Genomic DNA, 27,822 nt, shown 5'->3' with positions numbered 1-27,822 from the left:
AGTTGCATTTAAATAGTTTTTCATACCCCTGATGGGATGTCCAAGTGCATTAGTGTGTGGATAACATGCTGTGCTACAGGTTGTGCTTGGTTGGAAGGATTGTGGATCATGGGGTGTAGTGTAGTCTCTGTGGAAAGCTATTTGGTGTTATGCACAATGGCCAGTGTTGCTCTTACCTTGTCATCTGCCAGTGCCCGTAGGTTCGGAGAGAATGCCTCGAATGTATTTTATTGTTGTGTCTGGTTGGAAGATTGTCGCTTGTGAGCATATTTTATGTAGGTGTTCATTTGTTGTGTTTGAGTAACAGACTGCTCTTGTTGTGTCAGTGCGATCATGTATGTAAAAAACGAATCATTGGCAGATCTGGTGTTTTAACTGATGACAGTGAGCCACCATAGACATATGCTCAGTGGCGTAGCAAGGGGGGGGCAGTCCGCCCGGGCGGCAGGAGTTTTGGGGGTGGAGGCCTCATCCCGCTCGTACCTGCCGACTCAGTGGCAATCACTCCTCCCCCCGCTTTAAACTACGGTTGTCAAGGAGCGGCAATCCGCACCTAATCTCGCCAGCAACACTCCTCCCCTGGGCTTTAATGGGGCCGTCACGGGGCAGAAAACACAGAGTCCACCATTATGCCCTTATGTCTGGAGTGGGATGAAGTAGAGCGAGAGCTAGTTGGCAGTGCACTGCATATATTTCTCCTCTGGCCACTGTGGTTCTTTGTAAAACAGGAACGGATGCCATGTGCTTGGAATATGCACATCTCCTCTCTGACCTACATCATAGATAGGTGGGTTGAAAATCAAAGCCTGCTGCAGCAGCGCCCCTTATGTTTACACATATCCTTTGTGCATCCTTAGAAACTGCTCAAACTGCACACTGTACACATCTAGACCAAGGCGGTATGTAAAGCTCTTCAGGTAAAAGTCAGTCTAGCATCCCCTTATTTTGAGCAGTGGAGTTGCAGCTTTTCAGATTTGATTTAAAGCTTTTATGGTTTTCAAAAATGCACCTGCGACTGAGCATACAATGGTGGATTCACAAAACCATAGGTCCTAATTTTGCAATAGTAACCAGAGGCATTGGGCAAGCCCATACCATCAGCACTACACCAGCACACACAGAGTTGTGTCGATTGCCCATGCATAACAGTGCTAGGGCGCAATCTCACTCATATGTAGTGCATATATCCCAAGACGGAAGTGAGTGAAGTTACATGAGCCTGCTAATGCCATCAGGTTGCTTCACGAATGTCACTCCTGGGCAATCACTGATGTGTATGGGTCTCTGTGAGCCAGTCCATGTGAAAGAAAAGATTTACATTTCCACTGCTAATTTAGGGGGGGATGGGGAGTGCAAATTTGTTCCTCTCATGTATTTATCCAACAGTGAAATGTGGTGTGTACATCACTAATTGGGAATATTTACAGGCAGATAATTTTAGGCGTGAGGGTATTTGCTTTAAGGATGCATCCATGTGCTAAATGCGCAACATTTTGTGATTTCTGTTCAGTTATCCCCACCTCTTCCAAAATGTGCATGTTTTGGTGAATCACAATCATTTTCTTCTGTAGCAAAGCAAATTGCTAAACATTTGACGGGAACATTTTGAATTCTTTTAAGAATATTTTTCTCATAGGCACGATTACCAAATGCGATTGTGCTTGGGCAAGTCCCATGAGGAAAAAAAGGTTTGTCAAGTTAATAATGGGAGTGCTCAACTATGCAGGAGAAGGTGTTCCTCTTTCAGGATTTATTGTGGATAATATACAAGCCCATTTACATCAACATGCCTCGGTGCATTTTCTGAATCATGCCAGGATGTAAGTGGTGCATCCTAAGACCTAGGTAAACAAGCCCGGCTTTGAAGGTGGTGCACACGCGAGCGAAAGTGAAAGCAGCGCGTTTGCACATATGTTTGCAATTAACGCGAGACACGGCGGGGGAGGGGCGGAGGAGCGTTGAGAGAGCAATCAAGTGAGAGGAAAGCCAGATGGCGCCTGATCAGGCGCTGAAAGCTGGCGGCTGTGCGCGTTCACGTGCGCGTAACCGCAAGCACTAGGCCAGCAAAAGCCCACTTACTGAATGTCTCGCAGAGCAGCGCATGCGCTGGCTCAGGCGAGACCTAAAAACAAATGAGGCTAGACACAAGTGAGAATACAAAGCCTGTAGAGAAAATAGTCGCTCAAAGATATACAAAGTGTGGGATTCCTCAGCACTCCTACTGCTCTATATCCCACACAAGGTCTTCAACAACATGTAGAGGCGCCAGTCACAGATTTTTGCAACTCGTACTCTAGGTTCAGATCAACTGAAGCACAGAAATTTGGTCCACAACACATTTTAGAACGAAATTACTCCATCCAGCAAGCTATGACCAAAATGTAGGTTCACCAGCTCAAGGTGTGTCAAACACCCTGTCCGTCTCCACTGCTTAATGACCCCAAGCCTTCGTGTCAGAAAAGAAGTACAATGTGAAGCAGCTGAAATATCAAATTGTATACAATAAGGGTCTTCTAGGAAAGGTGCATAGTCACCCATTTATGTGGGACACCGAATAAATGTTATGCGCATTTTTAACATATCACCTATTCATTCTGCAGCTTCGGGTCAAAGCTTTTGGTTAGATAGAACAGGTCTATACTTATGCATACAGAGATATGAATTAGTGGATGGGATATAAAATAAATAATTACACGTGGAACCATGATAATCAGCTAAACGGAGGGTGGGGGCTGGAGGAGCCAATAGGATACGACCTAGTTGCTGTAGTACTTCAGGTTGGTTTGCTGCGTGCCTCTTGTTAACCTGCACACAATGTGTGCTTTTCAACTTGAGGGGGTGTGGTGGTGGGTGGTTCAATGCAGCAGCTTCCAGAAAACCCAGCGATCTGGCTCAACGACAGCTTGTTAATTAGGAATAAAGTACGCACATTATCTAGGGCAGGCTTATCCAATGAGCAGCTCATGAGCTACTGGTAGCTCCCTGGCTACGCACTTCTAAGATAGTTCGGCTTTGTTGAATTAAAGATGTATACCAAGATAGAAAAACCTATATTTGAGACAAAGGTATGTATTTACAGAACTCATAAGCGGATGTTTGCAGAAATAAATATTGAATTTTCAAAATATATTTAAAGCTGAGGTTTACAGGATGATGTAGTCATATTACTAATATTATCTTGCTGCCAAGGGGTACTGCAGCTATTTCTTTCACGTATCAGCCAAGTAGAGGTATTCCACATTGATTAAGCCATTTTTAGGTCGCAGCCTACCAGACAGCACAGCAGTCCGTTTTACTAAAGACATCTTGGGGACATACAAAAAGTTGAGTGAAAATGTAATGGTCATTTCAATTTAAGTTGTGTTGTCTGTAATGGCAGTATGCTACCATACCATGCATACTCTACGTTACCCCACTCCACTTTGCATCACTCAACACCACTGCACTCTACTCTGCACCATTCCACACTTTGCTACTCCACACTGCTCCACTGCACTCTTCTCTGCACCACTCAACACCTCTCTTCTCTGCACCACTCCACACCAATGCACTCTACCCCACACTACTATGCACCACTGCACTCTACCCCACACTACTATGCACCACTGCACTCTACCCCACACTACTATGCACCACTGCACTCTTCACCACTCCGCACCAGCCTATGCCAATGTACTCCACCCCTTTACTCAAAACAAATGCATTCTACGCCAATCTACTCTGCGCCATTATAATTTACATCACTGCACTCTACGCCACTTTTTTCTAGCCTGCACCACTGTACTTCATGCCACTCTACTCTGCGACACTCTGCAACACTACACTCTACACCAATGCACTTTACCCCACTCCTCTATATGACTCTACTCTACCCTGCACCACTTCACCCTACTCTGAAACAATCTACTCTACGCCACTGCACTCTATGGCACTCTACTCTGCCCTGCACCACTCCACTCTATACCACTACTATGCACCACTGCACTCTTTGCTAATGCACTCTACACCAGTCTACGTCATTCCACAACAGTGCACTCTACGCCACTGCACTTTATGCCACTCTACTCCAGCCTGTGCCACTCCATTCTACACCACTGCAATCAATGCTGTACCACTCTATACAACTGCACTCTACCCTGCACCACTATACTCTAGCCTGCACCACTACACACTCTGCCCCTCTGTGCCACGCCACTCTACGCTACGCCAACTCACTCCACACCACTGTACTCCAAAGCAAGGCTCCTTACACCACTGTACCTATGCCAACTACTTTGCACCACTGCACTTTACGCCACTATACTCTACAAAATTCTACTCCACACCACTGCATGCTATGTCACTCTACACCATTGTACTCTGTCACTACACTCTATTCTACTCCGCACCACTATACTCTAAAGTAACTGCACTCTGCCCCACTCTACCCCACTGCACTCTGCACCCCTGTACTGCATTCTACACCACTCCACTATATGCCACCTCACTACAAGTCATTCTACTATGCAACACTGGTCTCTTAGCCACTGAACTTTACGCCACTCCACTCTATACCACAGTCCTCTACGCCAATCCACTCTGCACCACTTTACTCTACTGCGCTCAACTCCTCTAGTCTACTCTACCCCACTCAATTTTATACTGCTGCACTCTACACAACTTTACTCAAAACCAATCTACTCTACGCCACTGCATTGTATGCCACTCTACCCCAAATCACTCTATGCCACTCGTTGCTACACTGCACCACTGAACTCCACTCTACACCACTCCACGCCACTGCAGTCTACCCTATGCAACTGTACTCTAAACCTCTGCACTCTGTGCCAATGCACTCTACGCCACTTTAGTCAAAACCAATACACCCCACTGCATCTATGCCAACTACTTTGCATCACTGCACTTTATGCCACTATATTCGACAACATTCGACTCTATGCCACAACATGCTACGTCACTGCACTCTACACCACTCCATTCTACTCAGCGCCACTGCTCTGTGCCCCTCTATGAAACTGCACTTGAACACTCTATTCTACATTACTTCACTGTGTGCCACTGCACTCTACTCTGCACCACTCCGCTCTACGCCATTCTACCGCGTTCTACATCACATCATTCTATACCACTACACTCTACGCCACTGCACTTTACACCTCTGCACTATCCTGCATTCCTCCACTCTATGCCACTGTCCACCACTTTACTATGCCATTGCAGTCTATACCTCTGTAATCTACTTTGCGCTGCTCTACTCTACGCCACGAAACTCTACACTACTCTACCTCACTGCACTCTACACCACTTTACTAAAAACCAATGCACTCTACGCCAATCTACTCTACACCACTATACTTTACGCCACTATACTTTACGCCACTATACTACAGTCCATTCTATGACACTCCATGATACTCCACTCTGTGATGTTTTACTCCATTAAACTATGCTCTATTGAAACTCTACTCCACTCTCTGCCACTCCACTCTCAGCACGCTACTCCATTCTATGTCATTCTGCTACACTACTCCACTCTATGATGTTCTACGCAACTCCCTCTAAGCCGGTTTACTCCACTCTACGACACACCACTCCACTCCATGTCAATCTACTCCGCTGTACGCCACTCTACATCACTCTACATCACTCTACTCAACACCCTCTACACAACTCCAAAACAGTCACTCCACTCAACTCCGACACTCTGCTCCACTCTAAGCCACTCAATTCCTCACCCTTCCACTTTTGACACTCTACTCCTTGCACAGCACTTTAAGCTACTCCATGACACTCCACTTCTCTCTATGCAACTTTACAGGCAATCACTCCATAACACTCCAGTCTACACCCCGTTTTTTGTTTTTTTTAAACAATTATTAGTTTGTCCCCAACAGCAGCATCGTGAGGTCAGCGTTGCATACAGTAGGCCCGTGTAGGAGAGCTAGGCAATTAACGACAATACAGGAGAAAGTAGTTCCGCAGCAGTGCCATTCCTAACACCCCACCCCGCTCCCTCTCTACCCCCACCCCCCCCCCTGTCAGTGTGCCCACAGCGGTCCCCCCCCCCCCCCCCCTGGTAATGCGTAGAGTGCCCCACGCAGCCAGGGAGCTGAACTCAGAATCATGGGATGAACCCCATCAGCGTTCTCAAAAGTACCAAAGGCTGCACTCTACCGCTCATAGGCATACCACCCCGGAGCTCGACCACCATGTACATCCTAATAAAGTTGCACAAACCGCGATTATTCTCGAAGAATATTCAAGCGGCCTCCTCCTGAGTAGTCTCCCCGGCAGCCCCAGCACGTCCCTCCACACTCCTCCCAGTCCGGGCCACTCGCGCCTGATCCCCACCCTCCTCTTCCTGTTCCCCCCAGCGACTAAGCTCCTCCACCAAAGCCCCCCACGCCCTAGCAGCATCCTGCGCTTTGTCTCCAGTCTATTCCACTTTACGACACAACCACTCCACTATGCTTTACCCTACTAACCTTTAGCCATGCTGAACAGCAGCCACTCTGATGTACAACAGTGATAACATTTACTGGCTTTGCTAAAAGCTCTTGCATAGGTGTGGTGTTCAGCAAATGATGACACAAAGCTTCTTAAGGTTAGTGAGAGGCTTAATGTGATCACCTCAACCAACAGCGATGGCACAGCAACTGCCAAACATGGAATTCTCACATGGGCAGAACCCACAGTCAGAGTTCTAACACTGACCTCATCGGGGATGAGGTTCTAACACTGACCTCATCATAGATGAGGTTCAATGCCACAATAGGCTAGACCTATTGGCTTTACCAATGCTTGTTTACATCACTGCTGGCAACCCTGCCTGATGCACTGAGCTGTTCACTGCTGGTAATCTTGCACTGGGTTGGCATCAACGTAATCATGTCTGATTTGTTCACTAGCTCGGGATGAATTTCATTGAACCTAAGTCGCTACGGCATGTTTATTCATCACAGTTTTCTCTGCAATCTTTGCATGTATTTCATTAAACCTTTATCACTCACCATTCAGATGGCTAAGTAGCAACATACAGTGGAAAAGATTTGTTTTAATTGATAAAATTTTGAAATGCAGATTATGTGCAGCAGGTTCCGTGCCCTATATGCAGCTTGTCTGCAATCAATAGGGCTTCTAATTTTTCCTTCAAATGCCATACACGGATAGCAAGCCATACTTTTTGATCGATTTTCTAAGCCTGCCCTTTTAAAAAGTATTCTCAGATTAGTTTACTTAATAAGCAATTAAAGTATAAAACATCCCGCTGAATCAAGCACTTCCATTAGCACATATTTAGTATTAAAGGTACAAGTTTCATCACCATTATCATACGCCATTTCAGTTGTCTGGACCGCCTGCAGAATTTGCATTCTTATAACTTCGATTTTTGTTTTGCTGTCTTGAAGCATTTGCTGAGCTGTGGCCAGAAGCTTCCGATCCTATTAAAATACAGAATAGATCACGATTACTGCTTCATAAAAATATCGCATTATAAAAGCAATGTAAGGCAAATACTCCTATTTAAAACAAATACGGGAAAAATGCCTAATAATGGTAAGTTCAGATGCATTATTAGGGACAATGCTGCGCAGTCTGAATGTACAATCCAAGATTGTACTGTGAATGCCCATTGTCTCTGAGGGAATTATGGCCTCGGGGAGTTTCACCACAAGAGAGCAGCAGCCAGAGCCACTGCCTTGGGAGGGAGGCAGCAGAGCAGCATGAGAAGCAGGAGCAAATATGCCTATCCCAAACAACAACACAAATTGAAAAATGTAACAGGTCAGGGCGTAGAATAGGAACCCTGTTGCACAGATGAGTTGGGGGGCTGCAGTGTCAATGTCGGTTTATGGCAGCCCACCTACCAGTCCGCAGAAGCCACCCGCCCTTTCACTGTTAAGGGAATCAATCACTGCTCTGCCCATGTTTTTTTTTTTTGTTTTAACATATCACCATGGGCATAGAGAGGAGAAACAGGAGCGATCATACAAGCCGATATTGATTTGCAATTTGCCATGTAAAAATGGACGAAGCAAGGACAAGAAAGGGGGTGAAGGGTGGGTAAACTCCCCCAAATGGCAGAGGTGGATTAATACAGCTTAAAAAAACGAAAGGGAAGGTGCACTGTTTGTCCACCCACAGAAAAGATGAGGGAAATCAACATCTATCAGGGGATTGACAACTAGAATGTTACTGGTGAAACGGATGTCCCTGCGGGGAACACATCCAGATTCTTGAAGAAAGGCCACGTCTTACAGGAAAAAAGGCATTATCTGTCAGATGGCAAATACTCTTTACAGTGGAAAGACGATTTTGCGAGTACCAAGGAACAGATACTCCAGAAGAACTGGACATTTGTTGAAGGCACCGGTGAGATTTTGAGTTCACAGGGAGTCAAGCCTAATAGTGCAGTTATCAGCTATTCCCAAGCAAGACCAGGACTGAAATAAGCTGAAACGTCTGCAGGGAAAGGAATGCTACAGGTCCTGGAAATCCAGGGCAAAGCCTTCCACCCATTTTTCTAACAAGGAAATGGCGAGTAATATCCCTCGCCCTTTCTGAGGACGAGACCAGCTCTCTTGCTGAGCAGCTCCTCTGCCAGGCTCAGGAAAAACATGTGTTCCTGAAAAGCACAGCCTGCGAGCAAAAGGAGTAGCCGTCCAACAATCGGGGTAGATTTCCTTCAATCGGCTACACACTGAATGTGGTTTCTGGAATCAGTGTCAATCCCTGATGGATTGAGAATAATTTACAGGAACATCTCTGTGAACGCTATTACTCTGTTCATAAATGTTTTACTTTAAAAAAAAAAAGTGAGGGTTACATTAATACTACAACTATTCAAAAAACAAATATAGCAATTTCAGCCCACCTCAAAAGTGCTATGATCAGCCAGTGATATCCATAAATCATGTGACATTGACAATTAAAATGAAACATTGATATACAAATTAGATTATATCCAAAGAAGCCGACACATTTTCAATTTGCTAAAATCTATGTAAAATACACCACAACGATCAAATGGCAGAGTATCTTTATTCAGTAACCATTCAGCTGTTAAAATGTATCTTGTTCGCACCTGAGGGTGGCAGGAACCCTCTGAGTTCCTCTAATTTAGCCTTATTCCAAATGTTCAACTGATCAAACAAATAGGGCCAACAAAATCCTAGCAGTTATGACATGAACTTGAGTATCGTTGCCGGTATCTGTCAAAAAAGAAATTAGCTGTTCTTGCGGAAATATTACTGCTTGGAGACTGTTTCTACAATAAATAACAGTAAGAACTTGAAACAGACTTCCATCAGTCATCCCGACCAGGGCAAACATCACGCACACCCTGATATTATGTCAGTCCTGAACTCAAAACGGTCTACCTACGTCAAAACCCTTGGGAAAGAAAAGCAGGTGGAAACCCAATAGTTCACAGTATGTGTCTATGTCTCCCTACAATTATCAACCCTTATACAGGAAAACAATCTCTTTAAGCTACACTGATTGCAACATGGAACGACATCAAGACTATGGTGAATTCAATGGAGTATGAGTTCATCTGCTGTTGCATGTCTCCTCCCCTTTTGATATAGTACATCATCCACCTTTACTCAGAAGACCCAATACTATGGGAATACTAGGCATTATCCTGCAGTGGTCTGCTTGCTTTCAATTTAGCAGATCTCTCAAAATATTTATTTCCCTTTTCTTCTCTGCACCTTTTCTCTGGAAGGTTGGAGTTCCTCAAGATCAACCACTGACCCCAGCTCTTTAAAGAGTAATTAGCTTACTACAAGATCCTACACCCATCTTTAGTCTCAGCAGCTACAATTATGCCGTTAACACATTAAAACTTTAGAACCCCAGAGTTTGTGATTCATGCATCATCGACAATGCCTCCTAGTTACTGACCAACAGATGCTAAGGAATCACCTCAAGTTAAACAAGTCAAAAACTGGAACCAGCATCTGGTAAAAAGAAAAATACCACTCATTCAGACGTTGGTCAAAAAAGCTTGGCTGACCTCCAAACCCATCACACCCAGAGAGGATGGCCTAAGTCAGGCCTGCATGGTGGCAGCTAGGTCCCGTCTTCTTGAATTAGGGGTTCTTGGGAAATTATACAGTAAGGCATAGAGGAAGTGCTTCAGAGGAAGTGGAGGGCTTATAACAAAACTGTTGGGATTGGGTTGTAGAATTCCTCCATTACTGGCTAGGGAACAGGAAGAATTTAGCACCTCCACCAACAACTCATCAAAACATTTTTGGGAAGACTCCATCTGAAGAACAAGGCCTTGATGGAAGAATAATGACTCCTGGCTCATGCTGGAAGGACTCGCATGAGGACTCACGGACCCCTGATCCTGCAGGCACCCAGGGATAGGAACCGCTCTCCAAGTGGTTGGCCTCCTGTTTACCTTATTTAAGAAATAAAAAAGCAGAAGAACTTTTGACACCAAGAGGGCACTGCTGAATAAAGGGAACCAGACCCTCCAGGAGACCTAGCTGGAGAGGAACCTGGTAGCCAGAACTCTCCACTGAGGAGCAAGGGACTGCAAGGCTCCACGGATTTTCCAGTAGTTGGAGAATTATCTGAGGGTGAAACCTTTGACTGGGACAAACAGCCTGATGAATCCAACATCTGATCGGTCGTGGTCGGCATAAATTGCAGCTAGGTCTTGGCCCATAACAAGCTGATTTGTTTTCCATAGTTCTCGACTTCTTTCTAGGCCTTTTTGGCCTTACAACTTTACAAAAACGTAATTTTGGTTCCACTTAGCCTATGTTGATGATCTTTGTGTCTTTTGATCATTATTGTTTCTTATTTTTATGAATAAGTTTCAGAATTTTTTGTGTTCTTTACTTTGAACTTGCAGTTACTGTTTGAACTTGACACACGCTTCTTTGGGGACTGCCTGCTATAGAATCAAGGGTTGAGTAGAGATCCTCTTAGAACTGTATAGAGGTACCATATACTCCCAAAATAATAACCCCACTGACAGGCTCTACTTAGTTTTCAGCTTTCCGTTAGCACTGCTAATTGTACTCAACTGGATGTGCTCCAATCCTATTGAAATACTGTAACTCATTTTGTAACTATTATTATTGGATAGCTTTTGTATGCACTTAAGGTGTTTGATGCAGAGGACCTCGTACCCCTGACGTGTTCCCTTAGTACCCATTCTTGCCCTAGTGGTCATACAATCCTCCTCAAATGAGCTTCATTTATCAGCACTGTGTATTAGGAGACTGAGCAAGTTTGTACTCAGAGGTATTAGGAAATTGCAACAGCATTGCAAATGTCTAATGTAATGGCTCAGAAAGACTCTGAAAACCACCCTCTTTTCAGAATAACATCGTACCGCACATCTTTCACTGCTCCGCAAGCGCTGAGAGACCCCCTCGGGGGCGATTCATGCGCTATATAAACTATTTAACATAACATAAAAAACAATGGCCATTTTAAAACACTTTGCTGAAATTGAAATACCATATTTTTCCTGCACTATAACCAGCTTTGTTCTTGTTACCTATGTATCTTATAAGAGGTTTAATTTCTAATGGGGATTTCTGTTCACATTTTCCTATTCATTTCCACTCATCCAGTGTTAGGATTTTCACTCCGTTGCCAGTTTTCTCATTTTTACAGAGTAGTGCTTGATTTGCTGTTTCCCAGTAATCAAGACCAATCACAATTATTTGTCCTATTGCATTAACACTTTATTTTTCTTGGTCAAACAGTCTTTATTGTATGAAAGGGTTCATATCCACCACTTCCATATGTAATTTTGTTATCTGATTATGAAAAGTGTTATTTTACTTTATGGAAATTTTACATTATTTCTACTGGACATTCATTTACTAAATGAAAACGTAAACACACAAACACAAATATTAATGTGTTGATAACACAAAATTGGAAAATACCTATTTCAATACATCAGTCAAGTCTTACCTTTGAGGGTCCATTGGAATATGTCTGAATCATGTTCTCGGCTCCCTGTTTGACCTTCAACTCTATGTCCAACTGTTTTTTCAATGCCATCAACCGCCCTTTGTTCGTAGACGATCCAGAGTCACTATGTGGAGTATCTGGAGTTTTGGGGCAATCTAAATATGAACAAGGAATAAAGCTTAAAAAGCAATACCAGACAATATTTTCTTTTCTGGTAAAAACAAAATGCAATTGAAAACATAAAAACAGCGGTTTAAATGTGCTTGGAAGCAAAAGATAGAAAATAAAGACAATTATAAAAAAATATAAAAACTCAAAATGCATCCAGTTTTGTATTCAACCCTTTTATACATTGAAGAGGATTAACACTTAACTAAAAAACACCAATTCCCAGGAACATGGTCCAACATAATATCCTCCATGCACAAGTGTTTAAAATGAAAGCATAAAGGAAGCCAAAACGCAAAAAGATTTAATAGAAAAAAACAAATCCTTGGTATACCATCAGAGTAAAAAGATGCAAAACAGCCACGAGGGCAGCAGCAAGGAAAATTAGAAAACACAGAAAGATCGAAAGGTTGGAATTAGTCCTTAAACAAGCAAACAATACAGAGCCATGCTTTGGACAGAAAAAAACAGAACACATAGAGGCCCAATAAACAAATCTCTTCTCTTTGTTGAGGCAAAATAACCAGGCAAGGTTTTGGGGCTATGTCAATATGATAAATAAACCATTTAATTACGTGAGGCAACAGAGTTACAGAGGCGCAGTGGATTATGTGCCGGGCCTGCATGCAGATAACATGATGTAAGACACTCAATAAGAAAACATCAAGTAAAATAACAGTGGACAAAACAATTATTACCATGGCTGAAGTGAAAAAAAGGCTTTGCAATCAATGAGAGAAGATGGAGCACCAGGGCAAAATGGTCTCCCAAGTTCACTATTTAAAACAGACATTGAGTGTTGGACTAAGTGGTAACTCCACTTTACACTTCGTCAGTGGTACCAAAATCATGTAGAGGGTCCATTCTCCATCCAGTATGTAAGAAAGGTGGCAACACTCATCCAGCCAACTATTGTCTGATTGCTCTGCTGGCCGTGGAAGAAAAAGCCTGCACCAAGATACTACTGGTTTAACTTGAGGTACGGGCTAAATAGGAAAAACTAATACCATTTCACCAGACAGTATTTAGAGAAAATCTTCCACTTTGGACAACATTGTAGCCTTATCACACAATATACATTGCTTAATGCTGCCCTCCAGACCTCCGTTTGCTTGCTTTGTGGACTATTCTGCAGCTTTTGGTAGAGTAGATTCACAATCTACAATCAATGATGGTCAAAGCATAAGAGTTGGAGTATCACACAATCTTTACTCAAAGCAATAATCTCCTTGTACTCAGACAACTGGGTAAAAGTTAAGTTAGGAATCAGCGAGAAAGTGACTGAACAAATTGATATAAAGCAAGACTTGAAACAGGGCTGCATCTTGGCCTGGATTCTACTTAATCTCTATACTGCAGATATGGGGAGTACACTATTGACATCCAATGAGTTTCCACCGAGACTTGGTATTCATGTGATTCAACTTTTTCAGTATGTGGATGATTTGGTTATCGTTGATCACTCTAAAATAGGCATGCATCACACCTTGGATAAACTGCATTAATATAACCTAGACAACAAACTACATGCAAATGCAGGTAAAACCAAGGTGATGATTTTTCGAAAATCAAAAAAAAAGCCCACCCAATACTGGAACATAAAGATAGGATATAGTTCAACACAACTACTTGGGCGTATGGTTCACAGCAACTGACACGTCGACTATGCTCAGGAATAAAACATGTTATATATAGGAGCCAATAAGATAGAAACGGTCTCACCGAAAAAAAAGGGAACAGAGCTGCGCTTAAGTCACATAGCTTTTGACTAATACATGATTGTAATTTGCTACACAGTTCATCACCGGCATCTTTGCATCTTCTTAATATACAATGTGGGATACAAGATGGCCGTACTGTAAAGTATTAAGCAATATAATGAAAGCATGCTTGCCATTTGCATGGGCAGGGTGCAGGTAACCAATGTCTGTCGTCACGTCTATTTGTTAATGGGTACATAATCATAGAAAATTTGGATGATCATCCTGTTACGTCATTGGCGTCATACTGGGGGAATGGTTTATGCTCTCAAGTGGAAACATCTGTAAGTACCTTCTCGGGGCTGCCAGATGTTTTTAGGTCTGGATGAAGGCGGTTGGAGCGAGGCATATGTCACTGGTATTGTCACAGTAAACCAGGTCCTGCATCCAGCGTTTGACTATAGGGTGGGATGATGCTTCCCAATGCAAGATACCCGACGCTTAGCTAGTAGTAACACAATGACAGCATACCGCCGAATTCCCGTTGGTAAAAGGGCTGTAGGTGGAGAAGGGTCTATATCGATTTCTATCATCTGTGATGGCTTTGGAATGCCTCCTCTCAATATGCCAGTATAGACGCACAATTCCAGGCTAAATGTAAAAAATCTGCATGGTCTGAGGTGCATCTAGGACAGTTATGGGATTTGGTGGGGTCGAATTTGGATAGGAGATGTGGGGTGGAATATGATTGATGCAAGTACTTAAAATGCCTCCTCTCAATATGCCAGTATAGACGCACAATTCCAGGCTAAATGTAAAATATCTGCATGGTCTGAGGTGCATCTAGGACAGTTATGGGATTTGGTGGGGTCGAATTTGGATAGGAGATGTGGGGAGGAATATGACTGATGCAAGTACTTAAAATGTAATAATTTGTGTCAGAGGTTATTTGAAACTAGTTTGGTCTGCTCACAACAGTAAAACCACATTTTGTCAGACAAAGGGAATCCCAAGTTTCTTTCCCAGGCTGCCCTCGAACCCCTGTCAGTGATGGGCTTCATGCTTGATGCTGCATGGTAAAGTCTGGATACCAGATGGGTGCTATCACGGGTCGTGATTACCTGTGACAGTAGGGGAAACTCTGGCGGTTCAAGGGGGGCAGTGGGGAACGCAGCTCGGAGCGCACTATGCAGTCTATTTAGGGTGACAGTATCCATCTGAGTGACATTGCATCCCTCATGGAGAGATGAGACCGAGTGTAATCCAGTCTCATTAAACAGATCACCAATTTTTTGTATGCGGCAGGTAAGAAGCGTTTTCTTGGTGAATGTTTCCTTTGTGACGGATAACCATGGATTATTCGCTTTAGGAATGTGTGGTGAATAAAGGTGTTCGAAACTAAGATATCATTGAAGTTTTATCCCAGAATGTTGTTGCAATCGTTTCAATATCCGAGACATTTCTGGGTAGCCCACGTGGTAGAAGTGTTTCTAGCAGGTAGGGGTGAATCTGTGAGCTCTCAGGTTTAAGGAATTGGAGCCATGCGTCAAGATGGTACCAGTGATATGTAAAATGTACTTGCGTTACTAGATAGAAAAGGTAGAGATTTGGAACTCCAAATCGTCCGCAATCATAGGGCAACATTAGGGTACTCCAGCCAATCCGGGGTTGTTTTCCCTCCCATACCAATCAAATAAGTGCGCTCCGACGGCTATTAAAGAAAGTGTTCGTGAGCGTAATGGGGACCTTTAAGAAAAAATATAAGAACCCGGAAAGTACCACCATTTTTATTTTTGAGATTCTTCCGTCCATGGACATAGGGAGTTTTATCCACTTTTAGATTAGCGTGGTTAGACTATCCATTGCAGGGCCGTAGTTCAGTCTGATTACCTCAGAACTTTGCCGGTGTATGTAGATACAGAGATACCTAGGAGGATCTGAGCACCATTGGAGGGGGAAGTCAAGAGGAGTCTGAAATGTAGCATCTGTAAGTAGGAATATCTCAGACTAAGTCCAATTAATCGTATAAACAATAAGACCTAACAGTGGGACCTTCTAACTGCCAGCACCTAACCTAATGTCACTCTGTCAGTATTGTCCCTTCTATACTTCCAGGGGTCTGTGCGCACACCGAATAGCACCCACCATCACAGTGCTTGTTCCATCAGGAACCTAACAATTTCAAACAGAAGCACAGGTGCACCACGCAACATAATTTAATCAATAAGGATAACTATAAAGTTCATTTCTAGAGCAGAAAGTTCTTCAAATTTTTTCTTTTTATTCCAATTTCACTTTGCGTAGATAAAAAACCGAGTCCAGTTCTAATAACTCAACACAGTACAGCCGACGCGTTTCGTCCTAGTGCAGGCTTTCTTCAGAGCACTAGATAATGGTGGAGTCAAATACTTCCATGAACTGCAAGGACATCGAAGTCTCTGCTGGTAATCGGTTTCCCGTCCGGTACGTTATTGTATCAAGAATTTGAAGCCGTCTATATATAGGCCACGACCAAAAGATAACTACAAGGCATGTTCCACAATGAGGAATTCCATAAAAACGCCAGGTTGTGTTGCGATGGATTGCAAAAAAAATCCTATTAGCATATATCTATAAAGCATCCGAGTAAAGTCGACGTGCCAGCGCCCAAGGATTTTTAGATCGCAAATCAATTAAGCAAAAAAACGGCAACCGCAATACGATGGTTGCAGTTAACCAGCGCGCTGGGAAATGTAGCTTCAGGGGAAATCCATGCAGAAAAATCGTAAGACCAGACAATGCTCTAAAGCGAACCACCTCTTTCAAGACAGGAGGGAGGTTTGACTTGGGGTTTCTGAGAAACAGCATAATGTCATCAGCGTATAGTGATGCTAACAATGGGCCGTGTTGGAATCTCAGCCCTCTCGCCAGATGACGCTCTTGTAAATGTCGAAAAAGGGGATCCATTGCTACTATGAATAATAGGAGGGATAGAGGACATCCCTGACGTGTACCTCAGGACAGTGGGAACTGATCCATTATAGTACAGTTCACTTTAAATGCGCTATGGGAGCCACGTATAATAAGTGAATATGGTTGCAAAAGCCCTTATGGCAACCAGGTTTGCTCAATGTGGCAAATAAGAAAGCCCATTCCAAGGAATCAAACGCTTTCTTAGCGTCTAATAGGACTGCGGTCGCAGGGGGGTAAGGGTTAATTTAATTAAGGACCGCAAATATAGTCTGTAAATTTGACGTAGAGCAGTCGTGAACAAAACCGGTCCGTAACGGGGAAAATTATTGTATTAATTTGAAGAGATAGTTGCGTGGCCAACACCATGGCCAAAATGATGTAGTCATGATTTAATAAGGATAACGGGCGATAGGATGAACAGTATTCTGGTGGTTTGCCAGGTTTTAATAGGAGGGTTATAACTGCTTATCGCATTGCCTGGGGGAGGACACCAAATGACAGAACTTCTGCATACACCTCGAGTAGGTATGAGGTTAATTCATCTTTATAGGACTTAAAAAAATGCACCAGCAAAGACGTCTAGTCCTGGGGCACGTGTGCCGTTAAGGTCATCAATAGCTTGTGCAACCTTCTCACAGGGGATGGGCGCAGCCAAGAACTGTTGTCCCACCTCCATCCAAACCACAGCAATCTCTGCATGATAATCTGCAATGGTATCTGCAGCGGTAGTGCGCTTAGAGGAGTATAGGTTAGTGTAATATTGCATGAAAGTGTGCGTTATATCTTTAGGTGCTGTAACTGTGGTTCCATCCTCTAGATGGAGGGAAGAGATGATTGTCGCCTATTATGGGGGACTCAGCTTATTAGTCAGTCTGTGGCCGGGCCTCTCACCTTCTCCATATATTCTTGTTCTGGCATATGTATTTGACCTCGTGGTGGGCTAGGTCTTAAAACTCCTGCATCAACGATGCTCTTCTCCATAAGTTTGTGGAGTGATCACTTGCAAGCATCTTGGAGTCAAGTATTTTTAATGCTTGTTCTACTTGTGTCAAATGTCTGTGGATTGAGAACAGAACACCAGAGTGCTTTGTTATGCACACCCCTCAGATATATATGCTTTAAACGAATCTCAGAGTGTCGAGAATTGTTGTACTGTGCCTACATTGCGCTGGAAATATTCAGTGATATTGAAATTGAATGATATTGCATCACAGACTTCAACACGGAAGACCTCACTTAGCAAGGCATTCGTAGGGAAGAGTCAGGGTGCACGTGGTGTTAGGTTGTCTGACTTATGTATCGTGAGTAGCATGGGGGAATGGTCCGACAGCGTTTTGGGCAAATGTGAAACATCAGTAAGTGCAAACGTTAAGTTTGGTGTAATTAACCAGTGATCTATACTGGACCTAGTAGTGTTTGGAGCAGAAAAAAGCATGTATCCCCTTGAATTTGGATATTTGAATCGCCATGCATCAGTTAAAAGGTGGGATTGTGCGAGCTCAGATAGAGCACGCAAAGAATGTAGTTTTGTGGAGTGGCCTGCACCTGTTGTATCGATCATGGGATTCAGGGAGACATTAAAGTCACCACTCATGATTATAGTGGGGGTATGCAAGAGGGTAAGGTGCACTGATATATCCGTGAGAGTCCGTATTTGGCACGTAAAAGTTAACTAATTGTAGGGGGATGGCACCTAATATGCCTGAAACCACCGGATAAGGACCTTCAGGGTCAGCAACTACTTTGCATGTGGTAAGTGGTAAATGGTAACGCCTTACGTATTAGGGTGCCTACCCTTCTGGAGTATGTGCTATAGTTCGTGAAGAACCGATTTGTGCCCCACGTGGAGGCGTACGGGAGCGTCACGTCAGGGGCGCAGTGGATTTCCTGGAGAAAGGCAACCTGTATAGCGTGTTTGGTCAAATAGAACCGGATACTCTTAAGATGAAAATACAAGCTATCTTTGATCAAAAGAACAATCCCTGTTCAAATTATCTGCATTAATAACTTACACCTCATTGTGGCTTCTAGTTTTCGCACACCATTTCATATGTGACATTGAAATCTATATAAACAAAAGCATGAGTGAGGAGTATCTGGGGAAGTGGACTTAACAAAAATACTTATACAAACCAGGTCCTGATTCGAACTGATCTCTAAATCATATGAGAAAGAACAGATGCAGCAATACTTGAAAAAGGTTCAGAGCAGGCAATGAAGAAATCAGATTCTGCATGCACGGTTCATGGTCATGCAAATAAAGAGTATAGAGCAACTTAGAATAAAACAATTTGATAACGAGGGCTGCAGATACTTTAACTATGTGAGACAGTTAATAACACATACTTTGCTGCTGCCCTGAATTTGTAACTGCGTGCCATGCTCTACTCAGGCCAATGTTTTTAAGAAATGGAATTACAACTTGCACAGTTTAGAAAGTTTATAATGATAGCAAATAATAAATTGAACTCAGAATTGCCTCTATTTTAAAGTCATAAAGGATGACTGCTAAAATCAAAAGAACTGACGAGGAGTAGTAGTAGTATCATCGTGTTTTTAACTAATGAATTATTTTAATTGAAATGTGATTTTGTCGTCTTAGAAATGGGTAGTTTGTACTGCATGTATTTAGTGTAATGATTTCAATTGATCCGATCAATAAAAATAAATTCATTAATACACTGAACTAATTCAATGATCGTTATCGCCTTTTAATTCCCACTAAAATAAAATTTCCAAATAATTAAGAAACAGATTTGTTCGGTCCTCACAAGCCTAACTGAATTATACTTTAATACATTTGATTACTACTGTACCTAGAACATCTATCTATCACAATAGTACCCAGTGGCAGGTGCCACAGTGCAGTTATGGTGCAGGTACACTTTCTGTTAAAAACAAAATGGTTACTTACTGGTAGGAGTAGTTTTGCAGCTCTAAGTATTTTCTGGATTCACATGCATTATTCTGTCATCTAGTGGTTGAGTCGGGAACTCTCCTGTTATAGTAGTCTTGTTTCTGTTTCCTCTTTTTTGGTGACAGTCCACTACATTTGGTGCTTGGTCCAACCTTCCACTGACGGCAGAAGCCTGCCCAGGAAACCTATGCATGTGCTACCCATCTTCAGATTATTTTTTCTGGCAATTGTCTGTCCAATTAATGTTTCATAGGCCTCCTCTAGCTTTGTATCTTGTTTATGCCCTTGTTTACTTTGCCTCGCCTCATTTCCTGGGGACGTGGTTGGGTGGCATGTGAATCCAGAAAATTCTATAAGTTGCAACACTACTGGATTTACATGTTGTACATCGATTTCGTAGCAGTTTCTTCACTGTGGTAGCTGGGTTTGAGATGAGGATGAACTTGCAAATAAATGCTTCAGTATTCTTTGCCCCACTTGAGGTTCACTTGGATGTCGATGCAGTAGAGGCTTCTGAACATGTATACTGATGACGATGTGGTTGCCAAACATATGTCAGGCTGCAGAACATTTGCCATGAAGGCTACCGTATCACCCTTCTTTCTTGTTGAGTGTGCTCTTGGTTTACTTCCTAGCTGTATGCCAGCTTTTGGGGACTCATTCAAATTGTCAGAGTTCTCCATCTTGTGAAGATGTTCTTGGTTCCCGGTTTCCCTTTGTTCGGGTCTATGAATGATACAGTTTCCCTTTCCTGACAGTTTTTTTTCTTTCCGGTAGTACATTATCACCGCGCAGGCATCCAGTGTATACAGTGCTCTTTTGTCCAGAGTGTTTGGTTTTTGAAAGAAACTCTGTATTTGGATTGTTTGATTTATGTGAAAATGCGATATGACATTTAGCAGAAAGCGTGGGCTGGGCCTCATACCTACGCTGTCATTGTACATTTGCAGGTATGGCTCCTGTATAGTGAGTGCTTGCAGCTCGCTTAGTCTGCGAAGTGATGCCATTGCTATTAGAAATGCTGTCTTGAGTGTGATGAATTTAAAGGTAGGCCTGTGGAGTAGTTCAATTGGTTCCTTCATCTGTTGGGTAAGTACCACGCTTAGGTTCCACATGGGCACTGGCACGCTCCTTGGTAGAGCTATCTTTTTGGATTTTCTAGAAACAGTTATACTACTGTTGCAGTGAAGGAGCTTCTTCCTACATATCCCCTTGTGTAGGCCACCATCGCCGCTAGATTAACCTTTAGTGACAGATGTAAGACTGTTGTTAAACAGATGTGTAAGATTGTTGATGCCTGTAGTATCCCGTGCCCGGTCTTGGAAAAGACCAGATCCCTGGCACCACCTTGTGCATCTCCCCATTTGGCTGTGTAGCATTTCCTTAATTGTCCGTCTTCTTGCTTCCCTGAGGACTTCCAATGTTTACTCTGAGAGTTCTAGATGTCCGAACTGTATGTCCTCAGGAGCCATGCTGCTAGACTGAGTGTGTTTAGTTCCAGGTGGAGAACTTTCCTCAACCTGCATGAAAAGCAGGTCATGGGATGCTGGCAGTTTCTGTACATTTTCTTTATCAGATCTGAGAACCAGGTTTGTCTTGCCCACTGGGAGGCGACGAGTATTAACATCCATGATGGTCTGCACTTGTTGATCACTAGTGAGAACAGTGGGATTGGGGGTAAAGTGTATGCAAATTTCCCTGAACAGTCTGTCAACAGCGCATTCTCTAGGGCTTGGCAGAGTGAGAATCTGGACACAAAGAACTGGCATTTTCTAGTGTTGCGGAGGTCTATTTCTGGTGTTCCTCACTTTTTGAAGACCTTTGCGATCACCGCCTAATTCAGCTCCCACGGGTGAGGCAGGTGCTTGTCAGCTCAGTTTGTCCTCTTCTACATGGTCTACTCCTAGCAGATGCAACATTGTTCTAGTCATCTGTCAGTTAGTGGACAGGCTTTAAGTGGTCCAAAATACATCAGCTTGCCTTCTTCTGAATTTACGGGTTTGAAAGCGGATCTCTTTTCATCTGCGTGCTCTTCACTGGTTTCCTATTACGAAAATAATCTTGTTTAAAGGTCGTGTTTTAGTTCACAGAGCTCTCTACCAGGTTGGGGCATTTTATCTTAGAACCAGGTTCAGGTTCGATGCTCCAGCTGGAAACCCGGGGGTCTGCTAACAAATTAGTAGCAGTGACTCCCAGAATTCGACATGCTAGAGCTGAAGAAAGGTCCCTTACCTACCTAGGCTCAGTAGAATGGAATCATCTACCCCTGGAGCTTTGCGCATTGAGTAATGTTTCAGTGTTTAAAAAAAAGGCTTAAAACCTGGCTTTTTGTGCAGGATTAAATGTAAAGTGTTCCACCTTTTCTCAACCTATGCTATGCGCCGGGACACTCCTTGGAGTAGCTGTGCGCTATACAAATTGCTTTCATCATCATCATCATGGATGGCCCACCTCCATATCTCCTGGGCTAGCTTTGATGGAGCAAAGTACCTTGTTCCCCCTGCTTGTTGAAGAGGAACATTGTCCCTTTGAATTTGTATTGATTTGCTCCAAAATGGTTTCTGAAAGACTTCTAAGACTCATAACACAGTCCTTAGTTCTAGTAGGTGTGTGTGTTGTACTGCTTCTTCTGGTATCTAGACTCCTCTGATGTTGAGCTTCCCCATACGAGTTCGCACATTCCATGTGTGAGCTGTCCATGGCGACGGTCACTTTTTCAGTTGGCATCATGAAGGGCCTTCCTACTGTTCTATTTACACTGTTGCACTATGTCATTTTCTCCTATCCACTTTGCATGACAACCACCAGATCTTTCCAACTCCCCTTTGCTTGTGACCTTTGCCTCTGGGAACATTCCTGGATGAGTATTGTGTAGTCTCGCATGTGGTATTAGTGGTATGCAGGAAGCCATCATTCTCAGCAGCTTCCACAAAGTCAGAGTCTGACATTTCCGGTATTATCAAGCTTCTTGCATTATCACCAGTATCCCTTTTTTGCATGGGAACACCCATGCTGGCATGGTGTTAATCCTTGCTACCAAGAAGAGCTTTTCTTTTTCTGGCGTGTGCAATGATATTTTAATGGTTATGGAGAATCCCAACCTATGGAGTGTAGCCTTCACTGTCTTTATTTTGTTTCTGCACTTGCAGAAAGAATTCACCTTTAATGACCAGCCATCTACACAGGGGTACACATGTATTATTTCCTTTTCAGGTGTGTCACTACAGCCGCTGAGGACTTTGTGAATACCCAGAGTGCTGATTTTATTTCAAATGGTAGCACCCTGAATTGGTAGTTTATCTCGTCTATTACTAAGAGTAGACACTTCTTGCATTTGTGGTTCATAGGCATGTGTGGATATGGGTCCTTTAGATCTCTGGTCGCCATGTAATTCTATTGCAGAGTTGTGGGAGGACATCTTGTAGCATTATCGTTTTAAACTTCTGTGTCTTTATGATCTTGTGGCCGTAACGACTGGTCTGGTTTTAGTGCAGTATGTATGTGAAGTAGTTTCCCTGGTTGAGTTCATTCAGGGGTACTCTCTCTATTGCCTGTTTCTGTAACAATTCTCGCACATACCAGCATAGAAAGTTTTTTTTATTCTTTGGTACGGTTTGTTTTCCGTGTCACCCATTTTGGCAGGTGCTTTACTAGCTCTAATAGCAGTGTTTGATGATGTTGAGTATCCAATTGTCTGAGGTGACCTCCTCCCACTCCGGCAGCAAGGTTCGTATTCTCGCCTCCACAGGTGTTGTGTGCAGTTGGGGGCTCTGGCTTTGTAAGTCACTTGCTTATTGCTGTATTTTCACTTCTGAATGGTGGTGCTCTGCCACTCACTCGTCCACAAAAGGGCTGTCTCTGTGGTGCTTGATACTGCCATTGTTGCGTCTGTGTTTGTGTGTGGCTTGTGTGTTTGAAGTCCTGGTGTGTTGTGGTGATTTGGAAGCCCCCTGTTCCTGCCGGTCTACTTGTGTGTGAGACTCCTTCTCCATTGCCCTCTGAACAGTAGGGCTTCCATCAAATTTGCCATGTCATCTTTCTTTAATTGCTGCAGTGTGTCATTCACTGCACTTCCAAAAAGGTGTTCCCCGATGAAAGGAGTGTTAATGATATTGGCCTGGACTTCATCATTGAAGCCTTTGCAGCCAGGGATACCTTCTCCGTGATGTTCCTGCCATCAGCTGTCCGCTCGCTGTGTCAGCATCATCTAGTGTGAATTTTAGACAAGTGTTAGCGGCCTTCTTCCATGCGGGAGTTCGCATTCTTCTCATACGGCTCTGGCAGATGCTCGGTTATCTCCTCCCAATGCTGGTAGGCATAGCTGTTAAGCAGGGCATTAGAATGTGCGATGTGCCATGGTGTTGTGGCTACCCTTTCCAACTTCCTCTCCACAATTTCAATTCTTTTGTTTTCTTTATCTGGAGGAAGTTGGCACATTCACTCTTTTCCTGGTGATGGCCACAATGATGGAGTCTGCTATCGGATTACTTCGGATGTATGCAGAGACCTTCGAAGAGTGTTTATATTTCTTTTCTACCCTGGGTGTCATTGACCTGCAGGTGGCTCTTTGAAAACTTCTCTCCCCAGGTCCATGACGCTCAGAAGTATAAGCAAGAACTGGCTCCTACTTTGCGAGTGTGGTGGGGCCAAGATATATTTTTTATTTATTTTGCTGCGAGCCCACGGAGGATTCTGAGAAAGTATAACTCGTGTCCTCACCACGCACTGCTAATTACCCCACATATTTTATCCCTCATGATATCTATGATAATATCACTACAACATTAAATTTTTGATGGGAAAACTGTGCATGGTGGGAGTGCCGGTTATAGTTACCTTCGGACAGAAGTCATAGTTACTTCAGATAACTGGTGAATGTCTGGTTTTTAGAGTTTAGAACATTACCTTGTTACTAAACATTTCTCACACACACAGCCCATTGGCGGTCACCACCGGGTAGTTATAGGTAGGTCTGCGTTTTCATAGGAAAAGCATTTTGTGGTTTACCTATACACCTCAGCTCCTTTATAGAAAATTTCAGGGGGCTGAAAAGAAGGGGTCAAGGGGTGTGGGATGGGGGAGTTTGCAAAATATGCTTTCCCCATTCATTTTTCCGTAGGAAAATTGACCTGTGATACCACAAAAACTGATGAACGGAATTACTTCAAATTTGTCAGAAAGCTAGATCTTGATCTAGAAAGCATGCTTTTTGTGATTTGGTGTAAACCAGTTCATTAGTTTCTGAGAAATTAAGGCTCGAAAATTCGATTGGGTCCAACTGGCTGTGAACAACGATGTTGAAACAGCCGTCTTAAGACTTGGGGGACTGAGTTCCAGTCCTGGAAATATGTATAATTTATATTTTACCACAAATTTGCAGTGGATACGCAAATCTGTTCTGTACACCAATGCTTGCTCTGGTGTAAAAAAAAAAAACTCTGGGGTGGTGGGTAGCACAATCTGTATATTAGGGGAGGTGGAGAGTCCTCATTAAGGTCCTGGAAACCCATGCCCAGGCCAGATATTTAATTAAAGGGGAGGGGGGAGTGCCGCCCTCTTCCTTTGGCCTCCGAGGCCCTGGGGACCTCATTCCCATAAGTAAATATTTAATTAAAATGGGGTGGGGCAAACAGAGTCCCTCCACAAGCCATTGTGTGGTCCCAGGGATCCATCCCTGTGTCCAGGGCTTGCATGGTAGGGAGCACAAACGTTTCCCTGCCTGCCTTCTTGCGGGTAGGGAAACACAGAATTGCTCCCAAACGAGGGAGCAAAAGAAAACTGAGAAGGCCATATGTGGTTGACATAATGTATTGTAATATTACTTTATGTTTAAAAAAGAACTAGAAATTCACTTAAAAAACAACAGGTTAAAGTGATATTGTAATTAGGTATGGTAATATCTCACTCTGCATTAAAAAAAAAGTAGATATTCCCTGAAAAAAAAAAACAAAGGTTAAAGCGAAGTTGTAATTAGCTGAAAATGTCAGTCAGAAAATATCACTTTAAACAAAAAACCACTGAAATTCACCAGTTATAACTATCTCACATAACTAACTCCGGACCTAAAGTGACTAACTCGCATCCCTCGTCATACAATGCTTAGGACCTCACATATTGCATCACTCATGAAATGTTCTAGGAAATTATTGATAATATCACAGCAACATGTGAAATTGCATCACTGATGACAAAACTGATTTGCGAGGGTGTGGGGTACAGTTACTTCAGGTGACGAGTTCGAGTTAACTGAATGTCCATAACAGGGGTTAACCTTTGGCAGATGGCTATGGTGCAGGGCCTGGCCACAGGCCACAGGCTGAGTGCAGCAGTAGTTTGTCCTCTGTAGGGTGGTGGACACAGGGTTTGGGCACAATCCAAGCCCTAGCCACAATCCGGCTTTGCATGGCAGACAGCTGTGTGCAGTGGAGTTTTGTGCCCAGTGGGGAGGGCAGTGCCCTGCCTTCACAACCACACCAGGTAGCCAAAGGTTAAGTGCAGCAGGGGCTGGTAAAGAATTTCACTGACTGAACTGCAGATTCCACCCACAAAAATACACAAAAGGGTAAAACCATGAACATCATCATCAAAAGCGAAACAGAAAGTACACAAAGAGTTGACTAAATTATCATGCCCCAAAAACTGAAAAGTAATTAATTGTACACTTCACAAGACACAAACTAAAACACAATAATCACTGTGGTAGTTGACCCCAAAAATAAATAACACAAAAAACCATGATGGGTTACAGAAGAAAGAAGTTGCTAAAAAAAATTAAAGCAGAAAAAATTAAAATAAACAAAACTCAAAGTAATATTTCACGTCAAAACACAACCACCTGCACTAACTCTTAACACAAAATGGACGAGCAGAGCTATCAGTAATTTCTAAAGTGATGACATCAATGATGTCATGCACGGTGCAAGAGGGTGTCAGAAGGTATGGTTTGCCCACAAACCGTAACTGGTGAAATTCAAGTGTGTTGTACGTTTTGAGCGAGAACAATACCTCGATTTTTAGCAGTTATATATTTAGTTCTAGCTATATACAGAGATAGACAAATATACACAATCGCACATACATATCCCTAAACACACTTTAATACATCACTGAAGCTGCCGCACCTTTGAAAGTTGCTTTTCGTAACTGTAATTCTGAAACATTCTTGTTGCAATTTTAAATCCATCTAACATAAGCATGTTATTTTGGACTCAGGTCACACCCTGTACACTTGCTTATCTCTGCCCAATACACAGACGGTAGCCAAACATATAAACGTACAGGGTACAGTTTTAGTCGCACCCATGTGCCTGGCTCCAGAACCGGTTATGCATGTCAAAAGCCTTTAGCTGTGCCCATTGGGATCTGAGAACAGGGCATGGGTTTTGGCTATGTCCAGCAGCAAGTCTCCCTGCCACAGTAGTGCATATGGCTCTGGCCATGCCCTCCATCAGTCACGCATGAGTCACTTCACCGCATCTCTCTTCATTTTGGGTACAACCTGCTGAAAGCCACGTTCTGGCAGATAATTGTTGCGGGCCATAAACAATAGGCCAATGGAGTTAGACCTTTTGATACACTCTGTACCCACTACCCCTTATCCTGAGCCTAGAAAGTACGAGGCAGACAGCAAAGCCTTTTGTCAAGTCCATTCTAATAAATAAATAAATAAATAAATTAATTAATAAATGCAGCCTTAATGTGGATGACCCAGCTAACTTTAGACATCTCGCTTTCTTGTATCTTGCTTCCATTAATTGCAAAGTAAAGAATTAGTGAATGCACAATTCAAATCATACTTAAGAAAACTACAAATTTAGGCGTCTACACAAGAAGACTTTAGACCTGGCTTTAGAAACAAATCTGTCATCCCATGAGCCTAGGAATGTTTGGGGATAGCAGGGGTTTAAGGGTAACGATACTAATGCAGCACTGATATAACTAACCACAACATTCAGCTTCCACGTCCTAACTTCCTCAAAAAGGGTGAGGTATTTTAATGGATATAATCCATTATCTCTAACAGGAACAGAAATTCCACCAGGGCTACTTTTCATCCTCTCATATGGATCTACATTGGGGAGATATGCAGGAATCCAGTTTATACATTCCCCCTCCCTTGCCATCCAAATTCTA

At 43.1% G+C, this 27,822-nt stretch overlaps 1 protein-coding gene across 4 annotated transcripts in view; it reads right to left on the bottom strand.

The window, feature by feature from the left end:
- PKN2 (protein kinase N2) overlaps positions 1-27,822 on the bottom strand; it is a 793,532-nt gene that overhangs the window by 198,897 nt on the left and 566,813 nt on the right. For all 4 annotated transcript variants that reach the window (XM_085602131.1, XM_085602129.1, XM_085602128.1 and 1 more), the window contains 2 exons: positions 11,953-12,107; positions 7,325-7,442 (listed from right to left, as the gene is read on the bottom strand). In XM_085602131.1, the coding sequence (XP_085458257.1) occupies positions 7,325-7,442; positions 11,953-12,107 (273 nt within the window). The remainder of the gene's footprint in view (positions 1-7,324; positions 7,443-11,952; positions 12,108-27,822) is intronic.

This window comes from Triturus cristatus, chromosome 4_2 (genome assembly GCF_964204655.1).
Source record: "Triturus cristatus chromosome 4_2, aTriCri1.1, whole genome shotgun sequence".
In the NCBI taxonomy this organism is placed as follows: domain Eukaryota; kingdom Metazoa; phylum Chordata; class Amphibia; order Caudata; family Salamandridae; genus Triturus; species Triturus cristatus.
The sequence above is the reverse complement of the archived record's forward strand: the minus strand, read 5'-3'. Positions and strand labels throughout refer to the sequence as shown.